This window comes from Simochromis diagramma, unplaced genomic scaffold, assembly GCF_900408965.1.
Source record: "Simochromis diagramma unplaced genomic scaffold, fSimDia1.1 OVJJ01000514.1, whole genome shotgun sequence".
Classification (NCBI taxonomy): domain Eukaryota; kingdom Metazoa; phylum Chordata; class Actinopteri; order Cichliformes; family Cichlidae; genus Simochromis; species Simochromis diagramma.
Genome location: NW_024387346.1, coordinates 2078657 through 2096896, shown reverse-complemented (window position 1 = coordinate 2096896; position 18240 = coordinate 2078657). Strand labels below are relative to the sequence as shown.

The following is an 18240-nucleotide window of genomic DNA, read 5'->3' as shown; positions in this document are numbered from 1 at the left end:
GCAGTGGGTATCTATGGAAGAGTATTCATTACCAGGTATCTCCCTTCGGAGTCTCCCATTTCTCAACCCCCAATCACGGAAAAAGAGTACAATAACTAACCCATGGGTCAAGCATACCCTAAAGATTTGTAACCAAGTGTTAAAAATGTTAAAAGGGAATTTGACCATGTCTCGAGCTGTTCCCATAAATGGAAATGTTGAGTTCCTTCCATTGTTGTCAGATCAGAGTTTTGAGAGGTGGGCGGAGAAAGGATTGATTACAGTCAATCAGCTGTTTGAAAAGAATACTCTTAAAAGTTTTGCCCAGCTAAGGGCCAAATATGCTTTATCCCCAGGGGACCACTATAGATACTTACAGTTAAGGGACTACATTACAAAGCATAAAGACTGGGACAATATTAGAAGAGAACCAATCGGGTTAGAAAACCATTTTATAAAACTGCTTGAAAAGTCAGGTACATTGAAAAACCAAGTGTCTTTGATCTACCAGAAGCTGCTGATTGACATGTCTGATAATGCCTATCATATAAAACAACAATGGGAAATGGAGCTCAATATAATGTTGGATGATGTCACATGGGAGAGTGTCTGTTGTGGCTGCCATAGAGGGGTGGGTAGTCAAATGTGGAAGGAATTTGACTGGAAGGTTAAATTAAGATTTTTTAGAACTCCACCGAAAACCTTTCTATCCAAAAGTAGTGTCAGTGATAAGTGTTGGAGAGGGTGTGGGTTTGTGGGGGACCAGACGCATATTTTTTGGGACTCTGTTTACATACAACAGTACTGGATGGATGTCAAGAACATTATACAAAACATATTGTCAGTCAACCTCCCAATGGATCCCCTGATCTTTTTGTTGGATATCTTTCCTGATGGTTTCTCCTATGAGCAGCACTTTCTCCTCCTTATGACTGCAAGAAAAATGATAACAATTCACTGGCTCAAACCAGAAACACCCACGGTTGCCCAGTGGCTTCTGAAAACTAGACATGTCTATACGATGGAACGGATAACAGCTCAACTACAACTAAAAGTGCCAACCTTTGAGAAAAAATGGAGACTAATTATAAAATATCTTGAAAGGACACTCAAGCCTTAGCATTGTTAAATCTGTGCTTAGGTATTGGTATGTATGTATATGTATATGTGTATATATGTTTTTTCTTTTAAATTAAGTTTTTGAATAACCCCCACCATTATATGCAGCAGATTTGGTCTCAGGTCATGTTGTTGATGTGAATTGCCTTGTTATTTTTGGCAATAAAAGTTCAAAAAAAACCAAAACTCAGTTCAATTCAAGCTTTTCTTTATATAGCATTTTTATAGCACCAAATCACAACAACAGTTGCCTCAATGTGCTTTATATTGTAAGGTAAAGACCCTACAATAATACAGAGATATTTCCCAACAATTGGATGACTTCCTATGAGTAAGCACATGGCGACAGAGGGAAAGAAAAACTCACATTTAACAGGAAGAAACGTTTGTCAGAACCAGGTTCAGGGAGGGTCCGTCTGCCGTGATGGCTGAGAAGACATAAGTTAGGCTTTAAACAATTGCTATGTTTCAATTTAGCATTTTTTGCCTTTAAAACAAAACTACAAACCTAAAGCTATATTACCATCACTTTATTAAGCGAATGAGATGTTTTATTTTTTTTAGAATCTCATCATAGTACAACACTTTGCAAAGGTTTTGAGTTACCCCTCATTTCAGTGATTTACTCGAGTGTGCAAACATACATGGAAATGCAGTTTCTAAGGCAACAACAATCCTAAAAAGACCATCTCGGTATGGCCACCTTTATTTAGGAATAATCCTCTGGGTTTCTTTCAGGGCCTTCCCTTCCAAAGTTCTGTAGATGCTGGCTACACACTATTTCAGAAATGGTCTAAGTGAAGCTCTCAATTTACCGGTCAGTCTACGTCCCTACCCTCACCTGTGGTCATGAGCTGCGGGTAGTGACTGAAAGAACGAGATCGCGGATACAAGCAGCAGAAATGGGCTTCCTCCTCCGAGTGGCTGGCCTCTCGCTTAGAGATAGGATAAGATCAGCCATCCGAGAGGGGCTCAGAGTAGAGCCGCTGCCCCTCCACATCGAAAGGAACCAGTTAAAGTGGTTTGGGCATCTGACAAGGATGCATCCTGGGTGAGTCTGGGCATGTCCCACCACTGGAGGAGGCCCCGGGGCAGACCCAGGACATGGGCCTGGGAACACCTTTGTGTTCCCCCAGACAAGTTGGCCGAGGTGGCTGGGGACAGGGAGGTCTGGGCTTATCTGCTTAGGTTTAGGCTGCTGCCCCCGCGGCCCTGGATGGGTGGATGGATGGAATGGACTGGTAATTATATAGCACCTGTCTGCTAAAGTTGAGCACTCAAAACACTTCCTCCTACAAGTTCACCCAAACACACACTGAGACTTATTTATTATTCAGTTAATTTATTATTCATTTATTCAGTATCTAAGGATACTTTGACGTGCAGACTGGAGGAGCCACAGATCAGTTCACCAACCTTCCAACTGGTAGATGAGCATGATGTCACGAGAGGGGGCGTGGCCAGGATTTCTGGTTGAGGCGCCATCTTCCTGGGCCAAACTAAGCTCAAGTGAAAGCACCCACATCAGCCATGGTTTGTACTTGCTGTGCGGTCGGTTGTAATGTTAGATCGCACAACAGGTGTTGTGCCAAAAAGTGATTGTCTGCCAAAAACTGATTTCCGGTATTTACCAAAAACTGATTGCTCGTATTTAAACTGCTATAAGTAAGTGTTGTCCTATAATATGTGAAACATATGTCAAATGCATCCCTTATGGATGACATAAAGTCATCTTGAGCCACAAACAACATTCGTGTAACAAGGTAGAAGCCGCAATCAGTTTTTGGCAGAATTGGTGATTGAGTACCAGTGAGTGCTGGTACTTAATCACCTGCCTGACAACCAACAGTTTGGGGCAAACCAATGTGACAGGTTAGGGGAGTTTCATCAAAGTATTTCTAGTCCAAACGATTAATGAATTATTTCTAGGAAATTGTATGTAAATATTTATTCTGTAGCTATGTCACAGATACTCACCTGGGTCAGACTGTAGCGCATGAAAGGAGCTCCTTTCACTGACATGTGCTTTAATAGGAGTCTTAGTCCAAATAGATGACACGGTGATACAGACGGGGGTCTCTCACTCTGAATGTCCAACAGGGACATTCAGAAATGAAGTCTCTCACTCTGAATGTCCAACAGGGACATTCAGAGTGAGAGACTTCATTTCTAAAAGCACTACTTGTACTATTGTATTACTTTTTGTTAAAGTTCCTGCACTACAGTTTATACACTCATTAAATAGTGTATAAACTGTAGACTCATTAAAAGCCCTCTATCACTTCCCTAGACAGAAAACATTTCATTTCTTAATAATGCTTCTATTATGAAACATCTGCAGGAGCTTATTGTTTATTAGCCAAATAGGGTTTTGTTTTGTTTACCAATTATGCAAAGCAGGAAACAAACACCTTTGGGTGTATCTCTCCTCTTACTGGTTACAAAATCATTATGTAACACAATTAGGGAGACGAAGATGAAGATGAGGCTGTCCATAACCTTGATGTAACATTTGATTATGTACTCAGTTGCAGCCGGTATTGCAAGTAATCTTGTAACGTTGCACAGCCTTCCACTAAAGCTACAACGCTACTGAGCATGGCTGTGTGGGCATATATGGTGTCCTCAGCACCTATACGTGGCAGAGGCCTCAGCGCATCACTGATTAGCTGCTGCCTGTGACAAAGTGGGTGAGCAGTTAGAAATCTTTAATACTCACCACTTGTCTCAAATATTAACTTTTTACACCAAAGCAGTTTATTCTCTACATGAGTTGTTTTGCCCGTGAATCTCTTCGGGTCAGCTTCTGTTGGTTAAATGTGCTTTAGGCTATAAATAAGACGTGACACACTACACATGAAAAGGTTCAGATATTTTTCACAGTGCATGTTTGAGCCGTTTTGCAAAAAAATAATAATTTTACACAATTCAGTGAGCTACATGCTGAACTTAGGAGATGTGAGCTGTGTGGGGTATTTTTACGAGTTAATCTGGGGAGTTTTTGGTTTCAGTTTCACATGTCACAGTCATCACTGTGAATGAACTACACATGCTGTCCCCAGTTTTCAAATCTCTGGCTTTTGTTCACGAGGAGCCACCTTTTAAAATGTCCTGTAACTGTACGAGTAGGTCAACTACCAATCAAGTGATGTCACAGTAATAATTGTGAGTCTGCTTTCAGATGTTCCCAGTGATCCGTGTTAGCTTTGAAAGGGCAGAGGGAAATTTCAGATTCTACTTTGCCCTTTGCCTGCAGTGACATTTCCAAAGCTCATGACAGACTGTTCAGATGCTTCACTTGCAGCAGGTCTATTCTCAATGCTCACATGACGACCCTATTTCTGTCTGGTCCCAGCCCAGAGGGAGGAAACACACCAGAGAACCCAGGTTTGTTTTTTAGAAAAAATACTTTATAAATCATGCAGTCGGTCCATGTTTTTCAACACAAACAAAACGTCCTTTCCACATTGCATGAAACAAGCTGACACAAATCCATAATCATACTCTTTAACAGCAGTGTGTAGCTCTAATGTGATCTTAAAACTAGTATTTACACACTTACACTTCACATGAAGCCACCTTAGTTAGCATTCATAAGCAGTAAAGCGGTTATAGTAAGCAGAGAAAAGGCAAATGCAGAGCAGTGTATAAACATGACGATACTGATACAGCAACACTGATGGAGGAGTTCCCCCAGTGCTGTAAAACGACATTGTATTAGGAATACTGCTTCTAAATGCTAACATTGGCTCCCAGAGTGAAGTGCTTGCATTTACACCTAAACTAAGTAATAAATATGATAAAATGAGCCTATTGTTCCTTTACAAATGAAGATAAATATGTTGCCAGCAGGTCTGGAGGCACTCTGTGGGTGCTGTGTTGGACAGGTGGAAGGTTTCAGGTCAGCGGACTCATCACGGAAACATCTTGATCTGCGCCCCATTTTATCAAACCGCTACAGGTAACATGCTGGTTGTGTGATGGTAAAAGCCATTTCTGACTGAACAATGAGCTGTTTGGTAATAATAATAATGATCACAGTGCACTCTCTGAATCAATGTGTTGCATTTAAACATTCAATTTCTCTTCTTTAGGTTAGCATTTATCAGGGTTAGTATCATTTTCTCACGGTTTTGTTTCATGATCAACAGAAAGTTGATCATGAAAGTTTTGCCACGCACAGTTGTATTCCCTTGCAGCCAATTCCCTTTTCATTGATTTGTATTTGCCTACAAAACATATCACCGGTAATTCAGCACAAACTAAGTTACCTTTAAATAATCCTTACATGCACACAAACACGTGATCCTGCAGAACCAGACACCACTGAATAAACTATTAAGAAGTCAAGGCTTCGCTTTTCCAATTGGCTGGTGGGACACAGTTGACATTCATAATTAACTGAAAGGTGCCAGTGTGAAGCAAAGCAACAGTAGGGGTGACTGAGCCAGCATGTGCAGGGCTACGCCCCTTTACATTCTCCATAGAGCTCGCTTAGCTCTTAGTTTATTTTTACTGGGCTGTGAGGGGTCAACACTGAAGGAGAACCACTCTGACATCAGTCAGAGGTCAAACATGAAGCACATTTATGACCATATATGGAGGCTGCTAATAACATGGTGGGAGATGATGAATGAAGCCAAAGCTGAATTGCCTAACAGTGCATTTCCTGTAGTGGCCACTTAAAGCTGGCCCCAGAAGTGAGCCAATCTTCATAGACTTCCATGTTAAAAATGCTAAAAACAAACTTTACAGCAGGACAAAAACATGTTTACAGCCTGGTACAAAAAAAGAGACACACTTTAAATGAGTGTATGACTTGTTCACTTAGAAAGTGGCTACTTTGAAAGAAGTAAGGCAGGGGACTTAGAGGAAAGGGACTTCCTCTAACCAAAACATCAGAGTAGTTTTGATTAGTCACAGAGTGTTACTGAGCACTAATGTAGCTTGCTCACTAAACCAGCTCTTCCTCAAACATGGTAACATCTTGCTCCAAAAACAAAGACAAATAAACAGAATTGTGACTGAAGATGGAGCCACTTCAGCACGTAATGTAAAGCTTTTCTTTAAATCTAAAAAAAATCCTCAGTTTCAAACTAGCTAATCTGCATACAGCAGGAGTTAAATCAAAAACAACACTACAACCAAAAATAATTCTCATTAGTTTGATAAAATGAGCTCCTGGCTCCTGCCTAGCAGCTGCTTTGGGCCCTGACATCAGCAGTGGGTTTTACATGCTTGCTCGGCTGCATTCAGCATGACTACAACACACCGCTGCTATTGCACACTTAAGCCCAAATATCTCCACCCACTGCTGTTGAAATTGAAAAACCATTTAAGTAATGATAGAAGTCCAGTGTCCATCCACACTGAAAATAAAGCAGCTAAATAACAGGAGCTTAGTCTGTGAGCAGTTAGACATCCAGCGAGTGTCTAATCTGCTGGCCATGATACAACATGTTGGTTTGTTTTCAGAATTTCTGTTAAAACAGGGGATTCATAACAGTCTCTGTGCCCCAACATGGGCACATGGCAGGACTCTGCTCTACCTTTGGTACAAAGATATGGGATTTCAGTGGTGTTGGTTCTGACTTCCATTACTCATACTACACTATTATGGAGTTTGCCACAAAAAAAAGGAAAAAAGATTTAATATAAATGCCAAAATACCAGGATGTTCTACAGTATCCAGAGGGGGTACGGAGTATGTGTGTGCTTTTCTGGCCATTCTGACCTACAATCCCATGCCAGATACAGCGAGAGGGTCAGAGTTCAAGGTGCAATGTTATGGCACAGTATGTCCCAGCTGTGTGCACACTACGTGCAACACTATGTACTTCAGTAAAGTGCATTTTGGAAGGCAGGAAAGCTTTCCGGCATTTGGGCATTATTAGTAACCTTGTGCTTCCCTGAAACTGCGTCACTTGTTTTGGCGTCACTACATCCTGTATTGTCTCTCACTGGGACCTTTTTTCTTCTTTCTTTATGTCTTTCATTTTTTAAATTTTATACTTTACATGTCACGTTGCTGTACATTCAGTGAATTTCTTCTGCTTTTATTGTGATGTTGGTCTAATGCTCTTCTTTGCCTCTGTGTTTGGAATATAAATTAAGCTGCCTTTCCATTTCCATTGCACTAAAAGAACCATACGGGGTGAGAAATGTTCAAGTGGTGCTCATCAGCAGACTAGGCTAGCCACAATAAATGTTTGCTTTCACAATCCTCAATTTCTGTCAGTAAATATTGAGAAAAGCCCTGCGTGTTTTGACACAGTGCACTGCAATGTCTTCAAATGTGCGACTAACAGTCCAAGACCAAAAAAATCTTCAGTTTCACAATCATTTTGACAAAACACAACACAACACACACTCAAGCAGCTGGAGCCTGTGTTTTTTTTCTTTCTAAAGCTGCTTTTCCATTCAGTGTCCAGAGTTCCAGGAACTAAACTGTTCCTTCATACAGATTAGCAGCAAATTAGTCCATTTATAAATAGGTGACAGCTGGTTTAGCATTAGACTGTACACAAAAAAAAAGTCCAGTAGTTGGTGGTAATTCAGTACTCCAGAGTATGCCACCAATCACACGCCACACTCCCCTCTGACGTTCCTGTACTTTTGAGAAGTGTAAGCAGAAACTTTTTCCTCTGGAACTTAACCTACACTCTGGTCCATCTGGTGGAAACACAGCTTACTTAAAAAAAAAAAAAAAAAAAAAAAAGGGTTTAAATTATTCAGCAGCTTCCAGAATAATTTCAGTCATTGTCGGGCTCCAGCTGAACTCTTTGCTTTCCTGTGTCATGTGTGAAACTGAATATCTTCATGTCTTAGACTGTTAGGTGCAGGTAAATGTAACGTTAGAGAATCTGTGTGCAAAAGTAAATATCTAAAATATCTGAATAAACTCTGCATGTTGCAGCTCATCATTGCTTTGTCTCCGTTTTCAGTTGTGTGCCTGCATCCCTATAGCTAATGTGTACAGAAGTGATGACGCACTGGCCTGACGCACCGTGGGGCCTCCATTTGACCTGCGGGCTCAGTTTCACCACCAGATCAAGGTCTGATACAGGAACCTGCATTAGCACCAAGGTGAAAATCAGCTGGAGGATCCACACCAGCTTTAAAATCTGACACAGGAAATGGTTTCATTGTTGTGAGAAAGGCACTTTCAGTTGGAACACAGTCTCTTTTCGGGCTCTCTGACGTTGTTGTTTGTGGGTCCGTGTTTGTGCAGCAGAGGGAGGTTGTCGCTACGTGTGGTGGACCTCGTGGAACATGAGCTCGCGTGGGATGGGCGTCTCGGCTCCATAAACACTGGAGGCACGCCGCTCGAACGCAGAAACCATCTGCTTCACCACCTCATCGAAGAACACGTGAGCGAGCTGGGAGTGGATGAGAGAGCGAAATTCAAAGGAGATCTGAGGAGGAGGAGACGGTAAAGTTAGCAGCTGAGTCTCTAACTTTGTGACTGTATGAGACACATGATCACAGAGCACATTCTCACATAGTGGACATTTTCCAGTATGTTGCCCTGCAACAAGCTGTTTGTACTTACAGCAAAATCCACAGTGCAGGTCCGGGGGTACCCAGGGAGGCCAGGGCTGAAACGCCACATCGTCTCCAAGTGGTTGAACAGTTTACCCTCTGAGCACGATGCCTGAAAAGCAACATGTACAAGTTTTCTGCGGTCAGTCAGCAACAGGAGAGACATTGCATTTGTGAATTGCTTAGAGCAACAACTGTGACTTTACAGCCTCAGAAAACACTGCAAACACCCTCTGAGCAGCCAAACAAAGGAAAAAGAATTTCCAGCTGAACTTTGCACCTAATCCCAGCTTCAAAGACGGCCTGTTTTGACTAGGGTGATATTTACAGTTTACACTCTCACACCCAAAAAGTGTGGAGTGCTTCTCACTCCAGCCTGAATGATTTTCAGTCAGTGTGATAGTTCACCAATCAGGGCAGTCTGTTCTATTTACATTTTACAGACATTGAATTTAAGGCTGATAACCCTGCCTCGCTGAAAAGAGCAGATAGTGTTGCAAATGTCTCTCGCACCTTTCACACCTCAGAGAGGTGCCGTCTGAGTGTTATCTTCTAATGATATTCACACCCACCTGAACCTTTGTTTGTTCAGCTTTGCTGAGGTGAGACAGGGGCAGGTATTGTCTCCTCTTTTTTCAATTGTTATTCAGCTATTTGTGCCAGCCTTCACGTCTCTGTGACAGCCAGCTTTTTACACCCCCTTCTTGTGTGGCCAACTTTCCATCACATGTTGTGTAATGACAACAGGGATAAATAACGAACGAGAGAAAAATATACAACGTTGCAGGAAGACGTTAATCAGGACTTAACACAGACAGCCCTTTTCCACTAGTACCCACTTGTCTCGAAACGACAGGGTTTTTAGGATTCTCCATTAGGTGGCAGTACCTGGTACAGGGCAGTTTAAGTATCAACTTGGTCGGGCTTTCAAGCAATCTGAGGCGATCCAAAAAGGTGACAACGACAGACTGTGTGCCACGCATTGGCCAGTCAATGGCGTCATTCACTGAATCATTAGAGCACTTCTTTCACAAAAATCAATACCACCATTTTTAAAACCCAATAATGAGGAAAAACAGCTGCAAAAAAACAAAGCAACACAGTGGTCCCCGAGTCTGACAAAAAGCAATAGATCAACCATCATCCTGTGATGTCAGACTTTCTGCCATGTTTCTATAATGCTCCCATACACATTAGGTGGTACTCCACTGCAATGGAAAACGACGGTAACCTAGTAGAGTCCAGCTGAATAGGCACCAAGAGTGTCTCCCCAGCACAGACCGCGGGCCTGTGTTGACTAGCTGCAGACCTTTTTCTTTTTCTTAACACTTTAAAGCCTGAACCATGAAATAACTGCCAGAAAACTCAAAATATTGTAAAATGGAGTGTTTATTGAATAGGGTGACAACTTCATACAGCTACTATGAAGGTTACTAAATGGGAGCTCATGCTTTGTCGTGCCAATCTTCATTCAAAAACCGTATCCTGACTTTGACTTGAAACCAGCTTAATCTGTGACGTCCATCTAAATAAATTTTCCATTCTTACCGTTTTAGTCTGTTTCTTTTAGATTGAGTGTTTTCCTTTACCTACTCTGTGTTTTCCTAATAATGTCACAGTACTAACATCAACAGTGGATGTTTTTTAACCATGAGCTTGAAGCAATATCTTACCTTGACCAGGTGAGGGCGTACTGTAGTGACGAGGGAGGTGTAGTTCTCCACTACAGGGGGGAAGCCCACGGTTAATTTGGCCTTGCAGAAGCCGGATCTCTTGAAGACCACCTCTGACTTCTTGCACCAGGGAACAAAGAGGCGGTAGTTTTCCACCTCAGCCACCACTTCATAGATCTCCTGCATGGAATACCTGCAGGGACACGGAAACAGAGAGAGCGAATATGTTAACGCAAGGCTGCACGTCACCAAGGAGATGAAGGTCAGCAACTGTGTGACAAGACACCAACCATAATACAACAGCGTTGACCCAGAAAAGGCTCAAATAGGTCAGTAGGAGATGTTGGAATAAGGGAAAAAGAAGAGCAGTAAAGCACACAAAACAAAATCGGAGGTGTTGAATGACAGACACGTACAGACACTGTGTTACATAACTCCAGACGTCCAGCTGAGGGAAAATAGCTGCCAGTGCCCATGTCTATTTATACAAGCAGATTTAGTGATTATGACCTCTCTGAGGAGCACAGGAGGACATTTAGTGCGTCACACACACACGTAGGGTACAGATACAGAGACCAGACTCCCAACACTCACTGGTACACAGGGCATTTCAGAGCAGCTGAGCGCACCGCATGTTGCCAATACTGGAGATCACTGACATTGGTGCATTATATCATATTTTGGACCTTCAATTTCAGCCCTTGTAGCCGTGTGGTTTGGTTACATTTCATCTCTTCTGCAATGGAAATAAAAGCTCAGCAGCAGGACAACCCAGACGTAAAGTCTGATTAGATATCACAGAAAGACACTGAGAAGTAATTATGGATATTGATTAAGATTTTCTCTTTGTTGGTGGCATTATTGATTGTGCTCATAGGTCCAGTTCTTTATCAGTGCCATTACTGATTTCTGATCATTTTGCTGTGTGTGTGTAAACATGTTTTTCAGCTGTTTTTTTATCTGTGAGTCAGAGCACAGGATAGAAATAGAAGTCAAAGGGCTTGCGTGTGACTCAGGCATGCTACAAATCATGACGTCATTGTTTAACAATGTGCTACCGCCAAAAACCGATGCCAGTTATGAGAGGAATTAGAAAGCTTGGAGCCATTCTGATGGATGAATGTTTTTCCATCCTTTTTCAAAAGCTGCCTGTGAAACTATTTTTAAGTTTTCAGGAGGGTCAGAGTATTTCAGTCAAACAAACACAAACAGGAGCTAAAGATATATTTTAAGGACTTTAAGTGGTTAAATACAAGCTGGGGAAAAAAAACACTCGCAGGAGAGAGCTGAAAAAACTGTTTCTATACAAAATACAAGTTTTTGCCCGCAGACACTGTCTCCTCCTGAGATGAAAATCCTGTCCAAACATGTCTTGAGGCAAAAAATAAATTAATTTAAAAATAAAAATGACAAAAACACTGTAAGTGGATCCAGACTAACCCAATGATGCGTCTCTCTGAGTACTCCTTCTTCTTGGAGAAGGAATCTGCGAGGTTGAAGAAGCTGCGTGAAGGCAGTGTAATGGGGCGCCCTGGCACGGCTGCACTCAGCAGTGGGTGCGCACGCATCATCAGGATCCCGCATGATGAAAGGTATCTGATGACCAAACAAAAAACAACAAGTCACCAACAACGCAATAAGCTCTCAGAAAGCAGAGGAGACCAGGGCGCATCGATCTGTTGTTCTCAGTTTGGAAAGTTTGTGTGATTTGACCCCAGTCTAACGGCAGAGATCAGAGAATGACCAGCACAAGCAAGTTTTGACACAACATTGACATTTCATTATTCTTTAAATTCCTTTTAACACAACAAACAGGGTGTGACTGTGTTTGGTCTGTGCTGCCTGCAGTGGGAAATACTGGACAGTTAAGTACCCACAGCTCATGCCTCTCACTGTGGGTTCTTCTTCATCTTTACTCTTGCTCAGGCTAAAGCACACAGTGAAGCACATGTCATGCTCCTGCACCAGACTGTGGCCTCCCTCGTAAAACGATATAAAGAATGTTAGGCACCCAGAAACATTAAGAAAAACTTTTCTTTAATTCCCCTTCTGGCCTCAAAAGCTAGACTGAGAGACAACTGTTTCCTCCTCTCCATTTTGTACTGTGAAAACGTTCCAGTAGCTGCTGTTATGACATCAAGAATGTTTTTAACTCCTTTCTGGATCAACATTCTGCCAGCTACTCAAAAAACTGCTGTTTCTCATCCAAAAAGGTCTAGTTTTTACCCAAACAATCTGAGGCCACAGAAAGCTGCTTAATGACAGCGAGTAGCCTCTGAGTTTTATAAAACACCCCAAATTCTCTTTTTCTGTCAACACCCAGGAAACAGCCATTCTGTTTAAATAACTCAACTGTCAGGGGATAAAGTCTGCAGGAACTCGGTGCTTCCATTCTCATGATGGCCAGTTGACTGACCCGTGCAGTGTCCGAGGTTCTAGTTGAAAGAGAGCTCATTTAAACAGGGAGGGTAGTATATAACTATCACACTGTCTGCAATACAAAAGCTTCCAGGTGGAACTCGCATCCTGGAGTTTCTGTTCCTGGAGGCTTCAGCATAAATAGATCTCTGACAGGAACTGTCTGGGTCACAGGAAGGAGTCAGTTGAAAAGCCATTTTAATGTTTGTGCCTCCACTCTTGAATGCGTTTTGTCCTCAGGGTGCACAGCTGTAATATTTTTCATAATCAAGCTAAGCGGGACAGGAAGTCCTGATCTATACCAGCATATAACCAGCTGATTATCCTGCAGTACCTGTAAACATAGCCCAGCCCCAGCCTGGGGAGAGGAAACTCGCCACGCCTGCCAAGCATTTGTCACTCAAATAAAACAAGTCACACAAATACAGATGGCAGTAACGTAACAAGGTCAAGGACACTGATTTTACTTTAAGCTTTGGAGGGGAGGGTCTGTGCAGACACCTTTGTGACCAACTATCCATGTAACCCAGGTGGGAGACGGCAAGCAGACTTCAAAGAGATAGAACAGGAATGACTACTCAGCCATTCGATCTCCAGGTCTCTGTGTCTGCATCTTACAATAATCAAGATCTTAGATTAGAATATTTTCTCACTCGTTCAAGATTTCCTCACTGTGAAAGTTAATCTACAACTATTTGAATGAGTGATCTTTAAAGTCTCTTTTGAGACCTAAAAAATTTCTTTGTTTGATTTTTCTGTGGTGGCTTTTTTTTGGGTTTGTTTTAGCAGTAAATTAAACATGATTAGCAGTTCTAGGCAGCTGATCACACAAAAAAAAATCATTAACTAGTAAAATCAGTTAAGTCTTTACATACACTTCCCTCCTTTTCTCATTTCTCAACATTTTTTTTCCAGGCTGTTTTCTTAGACTGTTAAGACTGTCTTACACCTCACTGACTGAAAGGCTCGACTTGTTCCAACTTGTCATAAATATCTGTGAAACAATTCATGATGTTAACTGATGAAAAATAAAAAGGGTTGCTAAATGGTGATAAGAAAAAAATGTGATAATTAGTTCATACTTAAAGTGGACCTACATTTTCAGCTTCAATTTTTTGTTCTTAAACAACTGAATAGATCACAATTATCCCTGTACATCTTTCACAGGTACAGTTACACATGTAACTGTACCTGTGAGGTACAGTTACATGTGTAACTGTACCTCACTAAAAGGCTTGTGTGAGACTAAAAGGCTGTCTCACACAAGCCTTTTAGTTGAGTTGGTTTAGTTTAGCTCTTTTCTTATGATTGGTTGCACCCTCATAAATATTTTAACAGTAAATGTTTTAGAGTGGTCTCTTTTTGTTAAGAGTGAGCACCTGTAAATTAATGACCATATTTAAGATAGATACATAAGATGGAAAATAAAGGGAAAAAAATGCTATGTACCCTTTAAAATAATCGCCCTACATTGTTCGGTGATTCATTACTTGTACGCTATAAAGCTCTTAACATCACATCAGCATTTGTTTCCAGCTTCTACAACGTGATGATTAGGTTATATTTATAATGTTATATTGATATAAGTAAAATATATGTGGAATGTGGACAACCACAATCCACATATATTTTCTACTTTAATCAACTCTACAATTAATCAAGTATGTAATCCTTCCTCAAGGCAACATGTAGCAGTAGCTCCAGAGAAGGTTGGATCAGGTGAAAAGCCCTGCCCCAGCTCTCCCATGACACCATGAATGGGACAACTTAAACTGGCTCATAACCTTCACCACAGCAACTTAACTAGAGATCCTGTTACTCAGGCATAAGCAGCCTGTAGGGGCATTTTCATTGGCCACTCCTTAGGAGTGTGTCTAAGAGGGGGTTTTTTGTCCATTGTGGCTGGCTGTAGCTCTGTGTTCCAGAGTACCCCTGCCACAGCATGACGGGAAGCAATTCAATAACACATCGATGATTACAATAAATTTAATGCTTTTTCAAACATTTTGGTGTGACAATATAACAAGTTAAATATGTGACAGCAATCTGCTGTTATCAGCTTAAAGTGATAGGACTTTCCTAATACCAAGAACACCAATGATTCTACACAGGTTTTAAGAATCAATAAACCGAGTCTCAACAGGCTGTGAAATAAGAAGCATAAAGGCCTGTTTGTGGCACAGGTGTGCAACAAGACTGACTCACAACTGTCAGAAAAATATGCCAGCAATTATAAGCATTCAATGAGCTTAGAGGAATACAATTCCCACAGGTATGGAGTTTTGTAACCTGTTCCCAAATGAATCAGGTTTTCCATTCCCATAGTAACTCAACACACACTGCATCAAATTCCAATGTACCCACTGCCCTTAAACAGGAGCCTATTCACTCCTGTTTTACTACCTGAAATATGATACACCTGACCTCTAAATGTATCCTGGGTACAGGCTGAGAATGGCCCAGAGCAAAAGGTGAATGAGACACCTCAAACTCCACAAAGGTGCAAAGCAGAATTAAACCCAAACAACAGACGAGCTGGACAATGAGTTCATGGAAGTATACAAATACACTGAGAAACTAATTAAAGTAGCACACTTTGGATTTGTTTAACACTTCTTTAGGAAAATGTAGATAAAAGCATTATCTTGTTTAATTTTAAGGGAGCAGATAATGTGCTCTTGTTTAGGCTAAGGTAACAAGCAATGTTACCTTGTGATGAGTAAATATATAGGCCACATACAGTAGCAGAAGCTCATACTAAAAATGACCGAATTTTCAAATAATGAGGTCGGTGTATGTATAAGTACACTGTGTGACCGAAAACCTAAGACTTCAGACTGCTCTAAACTTAGAATTTCATATAGCCTTACTATGGTCATCTCAGGCACACAGCTCTGGCTGTGAGCAGAGACACCCCACCCACCCGCTGTTCAATCAGAGGAAAGATGACTTAAAGGAGGGGGGTGGGAGATAAAATGGCTGAGAGAATGGACTGGGGACTGGATTAAGACCAATATAAGAGATAACTAGCTGAAATAGAAAAAGGAACCTAGACTAATCATCTGAAACACTGTCTGCTTAGTGACAATACGGAGTATTAAACATATCTGCATGGTTTATAATATACTCTTTCGCAGTCAGCTTTTGATGTTAAAGAGAGGCTGTTGTATAAACAGATAATGACTGACAAACAGTAAACTTAATATAATATATGCATCACATGTGAGACAATAATTGGTGAAAAGCTGCTACAGGTTCTGGTGATGGTTTCATTTACCAAATGGGACTTAACGATTTTAGGAATATTTTCAGACTACACCTGCATGTCGTTTTTACTACACCGTTTTGCAAATCACAGATAATCGATGCTAATCGTTACGATGCTTCTAAATTTTTATCGTAGGGATTTAAGTATGTAAAGTCTTCAACTTGGCTGTGCTATCAGCAGTGGTGGGACGTAAAAGAAAAAAACCCCACTACGCAGATATAGTAATAATTAATGAGCCTGGTTTATAATCAATACATAAATTATCGCGCATTTTTGTAGTTTACGCTAAGACTGCTGCTCCCCACAGGAGAATGCATATAGTCCAGTAAAAGAAACTGAAATCAGCTTTACTTTTCTATGCGTGAAAGTGAAAGAGCGACAATTTAATGTTTCAGTGAATATAAATTATTATGTAATGTGCTATGCGGCTTATCACTGCAACATCGTGACTGTACTACATTTGCTATAAGGTAGACCAATACTGCTTTTACTCGACCCTCATTTCACTACTTTCTACCATCTACAGAGATGTAGTTAACGAATTCAACGAGATTCTTGAGTCAAATAGGGCCGTGAATCGTACACCGCGGCAGTGTTTAGCTACCCCGTACCAGAAGTTTAACTTTGGTATAAATGCTCGTTTTAGAGCTGTCTTCATATTTTACGCCGTCTCGTTTCAGACAACAACTTGAAAAAGTCAAACACTTTACCTAACGTTGCTTCTGTTCTGGATATCCCGGTTGGCTGTGGACGGTAACTGTTTTATGCACTCAGCTACTTTCCTCAAGTTCCGACCGCATCTCGCCATCTTCTCTTCTTCTTTAACGGCTTTGTTCACTCCCTCGCTATCAACCAGTTGACAGGGAGCTCAACGCGCAGTTTGGCCCGACCCTCAACTGGCCTAACCCGCTTGCCATTGGACGACCTGAGGCCACCGAATGTTTTTATTGGGCGGTCCCGCCGTTTGTCACGCCAACGTATTCAGGTCCGTGTGCACGAGCTCGCACGCGCATAGAGTCACGAGTTGTTGGCTCGGGTTGCACTACCGGCCGAGAAAACCGGGTGAAACCTGTTTGTCTTTGCGTATCAAAACTATCAATAGGTCAACGTATTGACCTGTCGGCTACACTACACCTTCTTTGTTGTCATTTATTCCTGCTCTGTTGGGCAAATTTGTTAGAATACAGTTTCTACTATTTTTGAATAACAAAGTGAAAGAAATATTTAAATTTATTTGCAGTAAGGAAGACAGTGAAAGTGAAAGTGAACAGGTTTCTGTCTGTGTGCTTTTTTTTTTATCTTTTTAAAAATGAAAGGGGAGCTGTTTACTTATACATCAATTCAGGGGTAAATTATGAAAGTTTCTTTGCTTATCGTGATACATTATATTTGTTTTACTAACATGTAAGGTACATTTATTATATATATGAATAAATATTGAAGGAAATGATATATCCTTATCAGCACTGGTGTTCTTATCCAAAATATATGTTATAACATACACTTTAGTAAAGTTCATGAAAGTTAAAAAAAAAAAAAAGTTCAGTGTGGTTTCAGGTTAAACACAGAAACTGTCAATTGTATAAACATTTCTCCCCAGTCAGGGTTGTTTGTGGACACTTTGGCGGCATCATTATTATCCAAACTTTGCCTTCTGTGTCAAGTACCTCACAGCTGGTGGTACAAGTTTTTCCTGCAAGGACATGCATCTTCTGGCATCTTTCTGCTGAGCCACCAGGTAAAACTCAACTGTTTTAAATCTAATCAGTCACTTTCCCCACAGCTATATTCCTCATCCTTCTGTCATGTAGCTTCCTTTTCTAATAACCAAAATGCACGGCTGGTTCCTGAAATTTAATTTTCTGTGAAAAGGAAAAAGCTTCACAATTAGCTCCACAAGTATTGTCTGTAGTAGATGGATATAGCTTTTCTACTCTGCTGGAGCACTCAAACTCAAAGCACTTTATACAGCATGTGCCATTCATACAAGCACTTTTTTCTGTTTTCCAACATTCACACAGATTCATACTCCTATGCATCTGAGAGAAACTCTGTCTTCAGTATTTTGCCCAAGGATATTTCATGTAGCCAGGGATCTAGCCACCAGCCTTTGTGGATGACCTGCTATACCTTGTGAGCTACAGCCACCCATGCAGTGTTTCAGATATAGGTCCTCTAGCCAATAGGAGCACAAGGAAATCTAAGAAATAACACCTGGGCATTTATGAGAAAAGGACATAA

General features: G+C 41.1%; 1 protein-coding gene across 1 annotated transcript; it reads right to left on the bottom strand.

The window, feature by feature from the left end:
- Positions 1–4486: 4486 nt before the first annotated feature.
- coq10b (coenzyme Q10B) lies at positions 4487–16849 on the bottom strand. Its single transcript, XM_040006870.1, has 5 exons — positions 16710–16849; positions 11754–11909; positions 10314–10506; positions 8651–8752; positions 4487–8513 (listed from the first exon to the last, which is right to left on the bottom strand). Exons 1-5 carry the CDS (start codon positions 16805–16807, stop codon positions 8346–8348), a joined length of 717 nt encoding a protein of 238 aa, XP_039862804.1. The 5' UTR covers positions 16808–16849; the 3' UTR covers positions 4487–8345.
- Between the last annotated feature and the right edge of the window lie 1391 nt (positions 16850–18240).

What these genes read in the sequence shown, in the direction of transcription:
- coq10b (XM_040006870.1), bottom strand. Translation starts at nt 16,807, where the DNA reads ATGGCGAGATGCGGTCGGAACTTGAGGAAAGTAGCTGAGTGCATAAAA. An exon ending in TCAGAGAGACGCATCATTGG is followed by an intron (nt 10,507 to 11,753) that starts GTTAGTCTGGAT and finishes GTGTCCCTGCAG; the next exon opens with GTATTCCATGCAGGAGATCT. An exon ending in TACGCCCTCACCTGGTCAAG is followed by an intron (nt 8,753 to 10,313) that starts GTAAGATATTGC and finishes GTTGCTTTTCAG; the next exon opens with GCATCGTGCTCAGAGGGTAA.